The 15,300-nt window shown below is 42.3% G+C and overlaps 1 protein-coding gene across 1 annotated transcript; it reads left to right on the top strand.

Moving 5' to 3' along the window:
- Window positions 1-1,862: 1,862 nt before the first annotated feature.
- Window positions 1,863-13,696, top strand: LOC6639489 (transmembrane channel-like protein). Its single transcript, XM_047012001.1, has 19 exons — window positions 1,863-1,999; window positions 2,614-2,654; window positions 2,733-3,050; window positions 3,480-3,607; window positions 3,981-4,085; window positions 4,652-4,840; window positions 4,949-5,079; window positions 5,401-5,511; window positions 6,145-6,239; window positions 6,335-6,431; window positions 6,504-6,596; window positions 6,662-6,817; window positions 6,890-7,631; window positions 7,771-8,931; window positions 10,682-10,786; window positions 10,860-11,041; window positions 11,117-11,293; window positions 11,380-11,702; window positions 11,856-13,696. Exons 1-19 carry the CDS (start codon window positions 1,944-1,946, stop codon window positions 13,577-13,579), a joined length of 5,934 nt encoding a protein of 1,977 aa, XP_046867957.1. The 5' UTR covers window positions 1,863-1,943; the 3' UTR covers window positions 13,580-13,696.
- Window positions 13,697-15,300: the final 1,604 nt, after the last annotated feature.

Below are 15,300 nucleotides of genomic sequence, written 5' to 3' on the forward strand. Positions count from 1 at the left end.
CCTACATATAATAGGGAATCTTTATATGAGTTAACCCCATTTTTTGGATAGGGCGTGGGCACTCATGTTTAGCCTAAAGATTTATGTCTCAACTTTTCAAAACTGCAATCGAACATGGAAAGCCACTTAGGAGACACACACACACACACACACACACACACACACATTGTCGTTGTCCAGGCTACTGGAGGGTAGGTAGGTGACAGCATTTGGGTCAGCGGCATTGAACCTTCATTGGCTTAAACTTCATTTCAAGTTCATCTGCACCTGTGTGTGTGTGTGTGTGTGTGTGTGTGTGTGTGTGTGTGTGTGCGGCTAATGACCCTCAACACGTGCGAGCGAAACACGCACAGATAAATTTGATGTTAATTAAAGTCGCCGAAAAAAAAAACACAAATGGAAAAGACTTTATTTAATTAAAAGGCATGAAAGTGAAAATCAGAGGAAAACATAGCAAAACAAGTCCAAGAGAGAACCAAAAACATATTTCAATAAGGGGTGCGCCGCAAAAAAAAAAAAGAAAGAAACACACAGAAACAAGAACCAGAAATGACTAGAAAACCCCATGAGTGGGCAAAAACCATAGGCGCCGCCCAGATAACTCATATTATTGATAAAGGGATTCGAATTCGAAGCTGCGCATGAGTAACCGAAGGGTCATTCATAAGCAATCCGAAGATCAAAGATGCTTTGCATCCCAACTGCATCACTTATTTCTCAATTTCTGCATTCCTTTTCGTTTCTGGTTTATGTGTTTAAGGTCTATCTACGCCCATGATTAGCAATTCGCGATTTTCGTTATCAAACCTTGCATGTTTGATTTTCATTTACATGGGACCAGGCCAAGAATACCAGGTGACTCAATTCCAGCACACACACACACATAGACACATACACACAGAGAGATAGAGACAGCGACAGAGGCACTCACCCACATGGTGTCCTGTCCAGCAGCAGGTCTAAATGGACATTCGAAGTCCTAGTTCTCTGCTTGTGGCTGGACACGGCATTGTTGTTATCACATGCCTCGGGCGATTTTTACACTCATTCGTCTTCGTTTCAACTGGATGATGGCGGGGAAGGGGCGGCCGTGGGGAGTGTTGGAAGTCGTCCAATCCAGACCAGTTCAGTTCAGTCCAGTCCATCCCACCTCATCATCTAGCTAAATCCTCGCGCCCCACTCTCTTCCTACCTCAATGTCGTGGCGCGTGTCTATGTAAATTCCTTTACGTTGCTCCTTTTCGATGTGTTAGTTTTGGGCACGTTTTGGCTTTGATAAGTTAGCCATGATGGGTTGGGTTTGGGTTTGGGTCTGGGTCTGGGTTCGGATTCGGGTTAAGGTTCTCGGGCTCTCTAGCTTCATTCATATTCATTCATTATTAGAAAAAATTTAACTCTCGCTCTATATATCTCCTAGGTGTATGTGTGTGTGTGAGTCTTTGTGTGTGTGTATGGGTTTGTCCTGTCCTGCTTTTTTTACGCCTTGCTGGAAATGGTCAGCCACTAAGCCGTTCAGTCTGCTCATAGGGCTGCTTCAAAGCGTTACAACGGCTAACCAATAACTAAAAACTAAAAATAAAATATCGAAAACTAAGATATTAAAAAAAAAGTATTAGTGCCACATTTCTTTAGTCGTTGTCGTTAATATCATACATACATTTTTTTGCAGTTTTTTTCTACCGTCCCCTAATTGATAAGCAATTGCAAAGTATTAACTAGTGATTAACCATTCAACTAAACTAACCCAACTAATTAAAACGTGACCCTAATTTGATAAGCAAAAGATAATTTATACGCAATTTACTAAACCTTCAACTACATAAGCTAAACATAAGTTGCAATATAACAATTTGTAGAACAACTCATCGGGTGTTACATCGCCCCATCAATTATCTGTGACCTGGGCACCGCCATGCGATTTAAATAGAGGAGATCATTGGCAAATGCAGAGTAGTGCGGACGCCAGAAGGGAATACTACAGAGGCCAAAGAGGCAGAAGGTAAGCCATTACGTTACTTTAACCGGCGCAAAATATCAATAACAAACATTTCATAAATAAAAATCGATGTGAATTTAGCTCGAAACTCTAAACTATATAAAATACTAGAGAAGAAAAGCATTTAGGGTTTTATTTTATGTTTTGAGAATGATATTCATTTTTGTTCTTGATGCATGGTTAACTAATGGCTAAGTGATTGAACTTTGCCCCATAAAGTATGCAATATGCAGTCCAAGAATTAGTCTTGGTTCTTGGGTAAAAACTAATCCTTAAAACAAACATTGTTAATGGAGAAATTTGAGGTTTAAATTTGTCATAAATAATAAATACTTTTCCCACCTACTGCATACTCTAAGGGGCAACGTTCTTCGTATTTTGCAACCAGTATTTGCTCGGATGTAGAATTTGGCTCTACAATTTTCAAAAGTATGTTTTCATCCGAATTGAAAGATTTTTGCTTTTTGGTCTTTTACTTTTATTAATATTGCATTTGAGAAATAGGGCAGCATATTAAGCCATATATAATCTATCTGCAGTGTAAATTGATAGTAAGAAGAAATTCAAAATTGTTTAAAAATGTTGCCAAATGTGATTTTTTTTATTTTTTAAAGCAGAACCGCATCACAAGAGGAAAACCGATCGTACGAGTCAAACGGTAAGTTGTTTTTTAGCATAATAAGATAACCAAATCGAATGTGTCTACATTTCTTTGAATGCTTTTCATTTACTTCAGATTACCATCTACAGAATCAAAGCTGCGACGGCGAAAGCCACTTCTACCACCACCAGAACGAAGGCAATTTTGCACACCAGTCACCGCAGTCACAATCGCAATCGCAGTTTCAACTAAGAGAAGATGGCATCAACGGTGACATTGACGATGAGGAGGACTACTCAATTTCCGTATCGGCAATAATGCAAAGACGTGCCAGTGTACGAGGCTATCGAGGTAAACGTGGCAGTCGGAATTCACGGCGAGCATCAAGTCCCATGGATCACGTGCTGGATAGTGTGGAGCGGCGACGCTCTAGTGTCTATACGACTAGTTCAGGCAAGTCACCTACGACAACAACATTTCCCCCAAGCGCACTTTGCACTCATCCCTTCGCATCCCGCCCACCTTCTTCACTTCTACACTCCACTCCAGTCCAATGCTCATAACTGTTTAGACAGATTTAGCATTTTGCTTATCTAACGAGCCACACAATGAGAGAAGTGGGAGAGAAGTCTGAATTGGAATTGGAAATGGTCCTCAAGTGGCAACGGCAACGGCGGCGGCATCGGCAGCAGCAACAGCCTAATCAACGTCTGGGGGGCCATTTGTAATTTTTCATGCTACGTGCAGCCATTTAGAACGTGGCCAATGCGGCGTATGTGTAATATGAGTGTGCGTGTGCTTTTGCTTTTGCTTTCGCTTTCGTTTCCACTTTTACTTTGTTCTTCTTCTGACCCTGACTCTGACTCTCTGTTTCTTTTTCAGAGGAGGGCACCAATCAGGAGTCCACACAAGAGCAAATCTTTGAGAATATACGCCTTCACAAGGAGGTTATACAATCGGTGAAATTACAACCATGGCCCATACGCAAGAAACTCAAGTTGGTGCGGCAGGTATGTACAAACAAATGATTAGAGTGTGAGGCTGGCCAAACCAAACCAAAGCAAAATCGAAGCCCAAAACTGGGTGCGTTCATTTTCACGCTGCTTGTCAGCTCGTTGAAAATGTTACGACAAAAGGGGCGGCGTCCTCTTGGCCTACTCCATTCTCGAAACCCCATTAAATTCTTGAACAAACTTTTCGATTTTATTTCCAACACTTCTTTATCTTTCTCCTAACGCCTCTCCTGCTGCCATCATCAAATCGTCGTCGTCGTCGTCGTCATCGTCGCCCATGGCATTTTTAATGATGTTTGGACTGGCATTTTTTCTCTTTCTTTTTTCTGTGGATCTTTCCTGTTGGCACCATGTGTGTGTGTGTTGACAGGCCAAAACATATGTGGCACGCCACGAGGGCGCGCTCCAGGAGCGCTTTGCCATGTCACGCAGCACCAGGGATTTGTGGGCGAGGTTTAAAATTTTAATGGCAGCGGTAAGTGATTTCCCCCCATCAGCAACCAACGAATAATTCAGCCCAGCAAACATTGCAAAATGCAACAAGCTCAAGGCTAGCCGAAAAATTGTATTATAGGAAAGGCAAACAATATGTATGTATGTAGATACACTTGAAAAAAAGCTATGAAAACTAATTGTAAGATTTTCTCAAATTGAAAGTGTATTTAACTTCATTTTGAATGAAACTAAACTTGAAAATACAGGACAAAGTTTTGCTTTTCAGTGTATATACATATGTAGGTGTATATTTAATAAGTATGTGTATGTGTAAGTAAATGTTTACACAATTTATGAGCAACTTTTGCAGTGACCCGGAAAAGCACAGACGACATACAATAAATCAACACTCACATAATTCATAACAAAAGTTATGCGACATTCTGCCAGGCAGAATTCTCTGTGTCGAAAACCAATTAAAATACGAAACCGAGTTGCATTTGCAGTTGCCTTCGAGGCAACTCGAACCCCAAGCAAACCCAAACCCAAACCACCAACCAAGCATCCAAACCAACCAACTCCTGACTCACTTGGCCTCTTTTGCAGCGCTGGCGTCATTGGAAACGTGAAACGGCCAGTTTCCTTACCGTCCTCATACCCTGGGAGCTGCGTATTAAGGAAATCGAATCGCATTTTGGCTCTGGGGTTGCATCCTATTTTACATTTCTGCGCTGGCTCATGTGGGTCAACATTATGATAGCCATACCATTGGTGGCCTTTGTCATTGGACCGGAGGTTCGAAACAGAAATTAAATCTGAATTTATTGCATATACAATATATTATGTATCCTGGGTTATCCTTAATCCCCCCCTCTCTCTCTCTCTCTTTTCTTTAATTCGTAGTATTTCGCCACCAAGCATGATGAAACGGATCCACGGAAACGCATGTCCGATATGGAGTCCAGAGTAGCTGGAAATCTTTTTACATTTTGGGAGTTCGAAGGATATTTAAAGTATTCGCCAATGTTCTACGGGTAAGTTGACATAAGCTTATTCATAGATATCTTTTAAGTTAAACAATGAATACTTTCTTTTAGCCCATTGCATACTTTTAAGTTCAAAGTTTTTTTTAAGAAACCCCTAAAAAGTTTACAGAACCATAAAATAAAATCGAACCGCTTTAAGTTGTGTTTATAATATAAATATACAATGTTTCTTTTCGGTTAGTCGTGTCTTTGTAAGTCACAAGTTTTTGAAATCTTTAAATATAAATTAATATTTACCTAACTTCAAGCACATATTTCTTGTCGTTTAATCAAAAGCTTAATTACTCTTGTTTTTGTTTATATTTGCAGTTACTATTCAAGCACATCCGGAATTAGTACATCCGGCTATAAGTTGCCTTTAGCCTATTTTCTAACCGCTGTGCTGGTATATGTCTATAGCTTTGTGGCCACATTGAGAAAGTGAGTATCCTCCTTCGATTCGAACAACGCCTCCCCCCCACTAACTAGCAACGCTAATAGACAAATCTGTGGCCATCGAACTCAGAAATGCTTGTTAATTAATTAAACCGAAACTGAAGGGCTGATTAAATAATACAGAAATCTTGACACGAGGCGTGACCAGGCAAAAGCAGCAGCAGAAGAAAGAAAAAATGAACGAAAAAGTTGCCCCTTATGATTTACGCACGCACACAATCAGCAGAAGTGTAGGGCAGTGTGAGGCGGCTTGTGAGGCAGGAAACGGAAATGGCAAAACGCCATTTTGGCCTCAGCCTCGTTCTCAGGCTGGCTGGCTGCTGTTGCTGCTCCTTTTAATGGCTTTGTCGGCATTATGTTGATTTCGTAATTGAACAAAGTAGCAATGTCAACATTTGGCACTGACCTAGCCACTTGGCACTGGCGCCTTTGGACCCGTTTCTGGTCCTAGCCATGCCTCATCCTGTGGCACGTGCTTGGCCTGCGTGAATTATTCTTTCTTTTGCTTATGTGGCATTAGGCTTCGTGGCATTGTCAGGATTTGAGGGCAAATTATGACTACAAACTTTTTTCTTCCCCTCCCTCTCTCTCTCTTTCTTACACACACTTTCTCTGCAGAATGGCAGAAAATTCGCGCAACTCGAAACTTTCCTCAAAGGATGATGAGTGCGTTTTCTCATGGAAATTGTTCACCGGCTGGGATTTTATGATTGGTAAGTGCCAGGCAACAGCAATCCGATGTTGATGCTGAGCTGCCATTACATCAACTTTTTTCTCTTTTCTCTCTTTCTCCCGTGAAATCCCACAGGACATGCGGAGACAGCCCATAATCGTATTGCATCTGTTGTGGTGGGCTTTAAGGAGGCTCTGCTGGAGGAGGCGGAAAAGAAGAAGGACAATCGCAAGTAAGGCGGCGGAATTGCAATTGCAATTGCCTGACCAACAATTAAAAATAAATACCATCATCTTTGTTGCAGTTGGCGTGTGATTTTACAAAGAATCTTGGTCAATATATTGGTTCTGGTTTTGCTGGGTCTATCGGGAGCAACAGTTGTCCTTTTAGTGAATCAGTGAGTAAATTCAGAGAGCGCGTTTGCCTTTGGCAAATAATCTATCCTCTCCGCTATGATTGCAGTTCCGAGGAATTGGCTAAGCATGACAACTGGATAAGTCGCAATGCTGTTAATGTCACCATGACTCTGTTATCCTTTTTTCTACCCATGATTTTTGAGGCATTGGGTCTTTTTGAGAATTGGCATCCCAGACAACAATTACGCTTGCAATTGGCGCGGTAAATAAATCCTAAACATGTGTGTTTGGTTATTTATTTTGTTTTTTTTTTTTGTTTCTTTCTCGCCTTTAGAATCATGATCTTGAACATGCTGAATTTGTATTCCTTGATGTTCTCGTTCATCTACAAAATTAATAGCAAAGAGAGACCTTTGCAAATGCTTAAACTGCAGAATGAAACCAATACAATGGAGTTGCAAAGCATATTGAGGTCCATTGCCGCATTGAAACAGATGACCACAACAACGCCTTTATTTAGTGATAGTACAACAGATGGACTCTTTGATGAATCATCGTCAGCATCGTCGACCGCCTCTCTGTGGGGTGGCGGTGGCGGTGGTGGTGACGATGGCATTTTCTCTACCACAACGGCGGCTGCATTACTCTCAACCACAATGCAGCGCATTAAATGCTATAACATGACTGTGAAATGCTCAAAACCACGAAGGATAATGATCAGTGCTAAGAATATAACCACTGCTTTGTTGTTACTCAATTTGACGACAACTGCAATGGTGCCAACACCAACGACAACAACAACAACAACGATGACTACCACACCAGCAACAACTCCCACAACAACCACAACACAAACGACGACGACGACGACCACAACAACAACAACAACACAAAAACCAACTACAACTGAAGAAACAACCACACAAACTACTACAGCAACCACCTTGCCAATAACCAGTCCCAGTCCAACGACAACAAGTTGGCTAACAACAACAACAACAGCAACCACTGAAGAGCCGACAACCACAACAATAATTTCTTCAGCATCAGAACCAAACACTACGACTTCCGAGAAGGTAAAATTTCTAATCGCATTTTTGATTTAGTAAGACTCTTTACCATTCCATAAAAATAATTAATGTATACTTTTAGGCGGCCAGTTCTTTACTGTTACCCTAACCAATCGAAACATTAAAAATTTTCTTCATTTTCTAGGTAACACCCACAATAGCAACGCCTAATAGTACCACCAGCACATCAACAACAACAACAGCCAAACCAGATGATAATTTCTTAACCACAAATGAAGATGATGATATCTATGATTATGGAAGTGATGAGCCAACTGGTTCGACTCCACCGTCAACAACAACCACAGCGTCACCGGGTAACGATAGTTTCTTCAATTATGTAGATTACTTTGAAGGTATTGCTCTACCAGAGGCTGGAGAAGATGAAGCTGATTATGATGAGCAAACAACGACAGAGGAAACACAGGATTCGTTGGCTAAAGTGCTAGACGAGCTACAAGTGCCCAAGCGTCGCAGGAAGAGAGCTGATGCAGTAGATTCACCTATTTATCGTACAAGTAAATATAGTCGCAGACATCGGAATGATACCGCTCCGCCCATATATAGGCCACCACCACCAGTTAGACCCACTTGGAGCACAACCCACAAACCACCGTCTAAGCCGCGTATCCTAACTAAAGAGGAATGGGAACGTCTACATAATCGACCCTTGAGCAAAAAACCATCAACAATACCAACCACAAGGAGTACTAGCACCACCACAACGACCACCACCAGCACCACCACGACGAGGAAACCCAGACGTTTTATATTTAGAACTACCACCGAGGCGGATACTTCAACCACAATTGATAGTACTACAGATTGGAGTACCTCAACCTCAACCAAAGAGGACACAACCACTACTGGCAATGGTGAGGCGGTATATGAGGACCGAGATGAGGACCAGGATAACGAGGATCATGGTGAAGAAGAAGATGAGGGTACTGATGATGGTACTACACCGTATTTCATTGACTACCGAGATATATCCGAAATCGGTGGTCTCAGCTATGACACGGATACCGAGAATATGGGAACATGCATCATAACCGTATGCCCCAAGGGAGCCGAAGATGATTTTCTTTTTAGTGGTGGTAGCACAACCGAAAGTGGTTTCGGTGGATCCACACAGAGCAGCGATAGCAAACAGTTAACCACCATTAAGTTGACGCCTTTGGAACGGCAACAGAAACGTCTGAAGGAAGTGAAATTGGCAATAACCCAAATACAAACAAATCTAACAACCATGTGCTGGGAGACTTCCCTAGGCCAAGAGCTGTCAAAGGTTATCGTTTTCGATGGGGTAAGCAGAAGCAGAAGACATAATTGGTATGGAGTTAGTAGCACCATCCACAGCTGTCTCCACAATTTAAAGTAAAATTTATCATCATCATCATCATCATCATCTGGGGCCATCATCTTTAGCTATCAATTTCCCTTTGGCACACACCGACAGACAAAGTCACAAAATCTATTTAACTTAAAATATGATTGAACTTAAAGCCCGTCCCGTCTTGTCCCTGTCCCTGCCCCCCCGCCACATCACAGAAAAACATTTTGAGCATGAAATCCCGTTTAGCTAAATTATCCGGAAAATTTATCAACGAACAAAATTTATTTCCATCGCGCTAAGAGAATTTTGCCATTTTTGTTTCGACTAGGAAAACCGACAAAAACCCAAGCCAAGTAAAGTCAAACCAAGAAAAAGGAAAAATAAAATAGAAAGACAAGCGTAACGTAACACAAAAGTGAAGCAAAAGGAAACGAAACCGAAAAGCATTTTATCATAATAATCGCTCTCGGGAGTCTTTACTTGAAAAACTTCACCAAACAAAAAAACCCCCAAAAAATATATAAAGAGATGAGGCAAAATTTACATAAGCCATAAGTAGCAGAAGAGGCAGCCACCAACAACAACAATATCAATGTGAACTTTTGACTTCGATTGCCTTCAAGATGAAGAAGAAGAAGAAGTTTTTGTTTGCCCATTTGCATGGCTGACTAATGTGTCGATTGGCTCCCGACTACCTTCCAAATCCCACCAACAATCCGTATCGAAATCCCAATTCCCGCACCCTCTTCAAGCCTAATCGCAAACAAATTCATTGGCTTCTGGGCGAAAGTTTTCCGTTCAAGGTCAGCTCTGTGATACGCGCAAACAAACAAAAAGGGTATTCACTTCTCGCCTTTGATTTAGATCTCATATTCGAGCGAATTTAGTCGTTCGTTCCCTTCCAGCTTCAACTCTCCATTTTGTATTACATTTTTCAACATTTGTCCAACATTCTTAAGAAACGAAACGGAAAAAAAGGACAAGCAAATTTGATTATGTCACCCCCCCGAAACATGGCGTACATAATCTCTATTAAACGATTTAAGCACATAAATTAAACAAGTTACGATACAGGAGAGGCAACTCCGGGGTCAATGGTAGGCAATCCCACCGACCGGGTAGGTAGACGGGACGGACTTAAGCGTATTTATGCTTAACGCATAACAAAATGTTCGTTAAAAAGGGAAATTGAGTTTGGTCATGTGCGGTTTCGGTTTTTGGCTTAACTCAGTTTTCGGTCACGTGTTCGTGCATGAATTTGGGTAGCTATTTGGGGGTGGCCACAAAATGAATGGGTTGATATTGGTCGAGATATACAGATACCCAGAGTTTACCCAGCATAGTCTACACAATAAGGTAACTGAAATCACAGCCATGGTCAGTGGAGGGGTTCATTTTCAGATCTGGGAAACAAAATTTGTCAATGAAGGCTAAGACCATCTTCTGTGATGCAAACTCCAATCAATCATATTACATTTCCATTAAAGTTTACTCTCAATTTACACATAGTTTCATTGGCTTGTACCCCCTTGTGAATGCACACCCATGGGCCCATAGACTAAACAAATCAGCCATAAACTTTAGCAAAAGATCCAGAAGTGAACACGTGTAGAAACTTTTAAGCAGCATGAGCCGTGGTTTGAGTTTTTAGGGAGTTGCATTTTCCGTTTATTAGGTTGACGGTTTTTTTTCACCATTTTCTCATTTTGCATCCTTGCAGCTAATGTCTATTGTGGCACCGCTGTGCATTGACTTTTTGCGTGCACTGTTTGTGCGTTATGTCAATCAAAACTGGTGCTGGGACATGGAGAAAACATTCCCGCAGGTGAGTTGACAGCATTATGACTAATACCCTAATGATATCTCGTTTAACCCAATGGCCCCGCCCCCATTTGCAGTATGGCGACTTCAAGATAGCTGAGAATATTCTGACTTTGATTAATAACCAGGGTCAGGTGTGGATGGGGATATTCTTTTCACCTGGTCTTGTGCTAATCAACCTAGTTAAATTGATGATTATGATGTACTTCAGATCCTGGATCGTTTTAACCTGCAATGTCCCGCACGAGGTGGTCTTCAAGTGAGCAATTCAAGAAATTGTGGCTAACAGAAATGTGAAGTGAAATTGAATCGCTTCATCGTTTTATTTTGGCAGGGCCTCCAAGTCGAACAACTTTTACTTGTCGCTGCTGCTGACCATGTTGTTCCTTTGTGTTTTGCCAGTGGGTTATGCCATTGTTTGGCTGCGTCCTTCTTGGCATTGTGGACCCTTCTCTGAGTACAATCGGATTGCCGAGTTCATCACAAATACCACACGAAATGCTTTGCCCAAGTGAGTTGTCCCACAAAAACAGAAACCCAAAATCGTTTGCTTTGCTTTAAACCTTTTTAACTGAGTCCCGTTTTCGTTCACGGCAGGCAACTTCATGAACCATTGGACTATTTGACTTCATCTAGCACAGTCATTCCCCTTCTGGTTTTACTCATACTCATCATTTATTATTTGGTCTCGCTGACTGGAGCATTGCGTGAGGCCAATCAGGATCTACGGACGCAATTGCAAAAGGAACGCGAGGAGGAACGTAAAAAGATTTTCAAAGTACCGGAGGTCAAACAGGCAGAACCAACGGCCACAACACTGACAAATCGTTGGCGTAAGGTCTTAGAGGCATCATCGCCTGTAACACCCACACAGCCTCCCGATTTCGACACGGAGGAGTACAAGAATCAGGCCAGAAAAGGTAACAAGTCATTGCACACGCACACACACACACACATCCAGAGACAGACCAATGCCGAGAAAAGATTTTTCTAAAGCTCACAAATCATTTGGTTCTTTCTTTCCATTCTTTCTTTCTGTCCTCCATTCCTCTATTTCTTTTGTGCTCGCTCAGAGCTCATCTCGCGTATCATGAAGAAGGCATTACGCAAGGGCTCGGCCACCTCCGATGAGGACTCTTTTGTGCGTCGCGATGACGACGACACGGACACTGAACACCAGGACTCACTGCCCCATGACGAGGAGGCGAAGGATAAACGCTTTGGTCTGTCACGATTGCAGCAAATTCGTCGCACACGCAAGCCATCCCTAGTTGACATTGTCCAGATTGCCAAGCAGGAAAGGGCCCGAGCGGGTTCGATTGTCCAAGCCAGTGGGAGTGCCAGTGCAGATGCAGCAGCAGCAGCAGCAGCAGCAACAGCAACAACCTCAACATCAGGTGGTGGCAATTTTCCCATAAAAGAACCGCATCCCAAAAGCCGTTTCAAAGTCGAGAAACATGAACGCCGCAACGAGAGAGGCGGCAGTGTAAAGGAGACCAAAAAGGATGCCGGTGCTGGTGGAAGCAAATGGCATGGGAGACAACCACCACCTTATGAATCGCCCAAGGAAGGAGCCAAGGAACCCAATGAACATGATCCGGATACAAATTCCAGAATTGTCAACGAGCGACGAGCCAGTTTGCTGAGGCGTAAAAGGGAACAGGAGAAAGAGCTGCAGAATGATAATGAAAACCCCAATGAAGAGCAAACATCTCCCACCCAACCAACACCAGAAACGCCAACAGGTTCTGGAATTGCAGCTGTTGAGACAAAAGCTGAGACCTTGGACGAGTCTTTGCGTAGTAAATTTCAAATTGTTGATGAAAAGAAGCCGCCATCGCCATCCCCACCAGAGACAGGAACCGTCGACCAGAGTGAGAAACCAGCAAAAGAAAGCAACAGCAGCAGCGGTGGCGGTGGCCTGAGTAAATTTAAATTTCGACGTAGTCGTATCAAATCCCATCACCATCCGACAAACGTCGTCAAACCGGAGCCAGAAGTCTTCAAATTCGATGATAAAAGTTTGGAAAAAAGCAAATCAACAGCAGATCCTTCGCCAACAGTTGTCATTCCCACAACGGAGGGTGATGCTCTAGAGGCTCTTAGCCTGCCATCGCCGACACCCAGCTTAAGTCAGCATCAACGGCAGTTGGCCAATTTCTCTCGCCAGGGACGCAAGAAGATAGGCTCCTTGCTGGCCCTGGTGCGAGAGGCCGTCAATTTGAAAAAGGATGATGTTGAACAACAGGGTTCCGACGAGTCACCGGGACCAACCACGCCCACATATTTAGCCTATACACCACCACCGCCGCCATCAGTATTGTCGAGCAATTCAAGTGCCACGGCTCTTGAGATGCCACCGACACCGGAACCGGAATCACCCACGCCCAGTGCCCCATTGCATTTTGGCAGTAGCTCTACATCCTCATCTTCCAGTCGACCAGTCGTTAGCAAGCCACCCCAGCACCCCCCAAATGCTGCATCAACACCCACTCTGGCCACCTTGGACGATGATTTAGAGGAATTGGATATGCCAGGGCCCATCACATTTCCCAAGCGCAGCGCCTCCCAGCGACGACGTGCCATGAGGCAGGATTCACAGAGTTCCATTTGGTCCGATAATATACCCACTATAACCATTAGCACCACGGGAAGTGATGAGTGCATTGTGGAACCGCCTCCAGCACCAGAAATACCCATAGTTAATGGCAGAGATTCCCCACCCACACCCACACCCAATGTGAATATTATCAAAATTACCATTGAAGATGATCAGGATGATGGTAACGATGATTAGAGAAGAGAAAGAAGTAATTGTTTTTTTTTTTTTTAAATTAACGCCAGATTGTCTTCTTCTTCTATTACTTAAACTAAACTTAACCTAAAGCTGAACCCGAAGCAAACTATACTAATTATTTATAGCTTGAATATCTCTTGAAACTTGTTCTATCTGCATTTTATCTAGTCAACAAAAAAACAAATCCCTTTATGAAAATGAAATAAAATCAAACCATTACGCAAATAAATATCTGAAGAATCATTAAACTTAAATTGTTTAGACTTTTCCTTTACCCAAAGTAGAACTTCCTTTAACTTTTAATAGCTTTTAGCCAGGTTTCTTACCGGTAATGTTAAAGCTTTTACACTTACACAGAGAGAAAAGTTTTGGGGCAGGGAATATTCTCTATTTACACACAAGAGTAAAAATATCGAAAGATAATTCTGACTTCCGTTTCCGTTCCTTTGACCAGCCAGCAGTTATCTATATGTATATGTAGGTGGCGCCACCTTGAAAGTGGAATTCCTCGTTGGCCCCAAAAACTGATTAAGATTATCATTTTGTTAGAGAAAACAATTCCAAAGTTTACACTCACAAATGAAATTCTATAATTAAATATGAATCTTAGATTTCCTCAATGAAACTGAAAGTTTTATTTCAGTCTCGTTTAAAAGTTGTGTGCGTGTGTGTGTGTGTGTGGTACAATAACCTTCTTATCAGCTTCTATTCCCGATAACCTGCTAACTCCAAAAACCAAAAACTAATCATAATAAGTGGAACACAGTTCCCGAGAATAAGATGGAAATGAGATGAGTTTTGTCTAGGCACGAGTTTTATATGCATACTTAATCTCCGATTTCATAAAGCATGCCTGGTATGTTGGCAAGTGAGGATCAATGGATCGCATGTGTGGAAAAGCTTCCAATTGCAGAGTCTCAGAGGCCAAGACAGTATGTTGCACACACACAGAGAGATAAAGACCAAGCCGTAACAAAACAGAAAACTGAACCACACATAGAGCCACATAGAGTTTCACTCAGTGGGAAGTGGCAAAGACAGGGCATGGCAAGGCATGAGTCGAGTTGAGCATGATCGTGATCACGACGACTACGACGACGACAAAGCGGACGGCGGAGTCGGAGGCGGAGGCAACAAACAACAGCAAAGATCGTTGAATGAGTGCGAGTGCGAGTTGTGTGGTTAGGTAGTCAGTTGAGCATTGGACGTCCTCGTTAGCGGTTGCCTGTGGTGTTCTGTGCGGACGGAGTAAGTGAAGATCATCATCGACGACGACCACGACCGACGGGTTAGTTTCCGCTTGGAGTTTTCTGTGCGGAGGAGTTGTCGTCTCAATCTCAAGTTTTCTTGGGTAACCTTCTTCTTGTGGTTGTTGTTGTTGTTCGGTTGCCCGTTTGTTTGCTTGTAAAAGAAAACCTCAAAACAACAACAAAACGTATCTTTCCTCTTAATTTTTTTTTTTTTAATTTTTGTGTTTACTTAAAAAAAAAAAAAACAGAGTTCTTGCCTTCAATGTGGTGATTCAATTACACAAGGCAACAATTTGTAATGAAAACTTAAATAAATAAGGTAAAGTCAGCAGAAAAGTGAAAAACTGTGCTAAAGAGGAATACAAAAGAAAGAACAAATTAAAACGGACACACCAAATGCAACAAGAATTAATATTCTAACCAAAACTCAATTTTTTGGCTGTAAATGTGCAGCATGTGTTTTTTTTTCCC

Source organism: Drosophila willistoni, assembly GCF_018902025.1.
Source record: "Drosophila willistoni isolate 14030-0811.24 chromosome XR unlocalized genomic scaffold, UCI_dwil_1.1 Seg144, whole genome shotgun sequence".
Taxonomy (NCBI): Eukaryota; Metazoa; Arthropoda; class Insecta; order Diptera; family Drosophilidae; genus Drosophila; species Drosophila willistoni.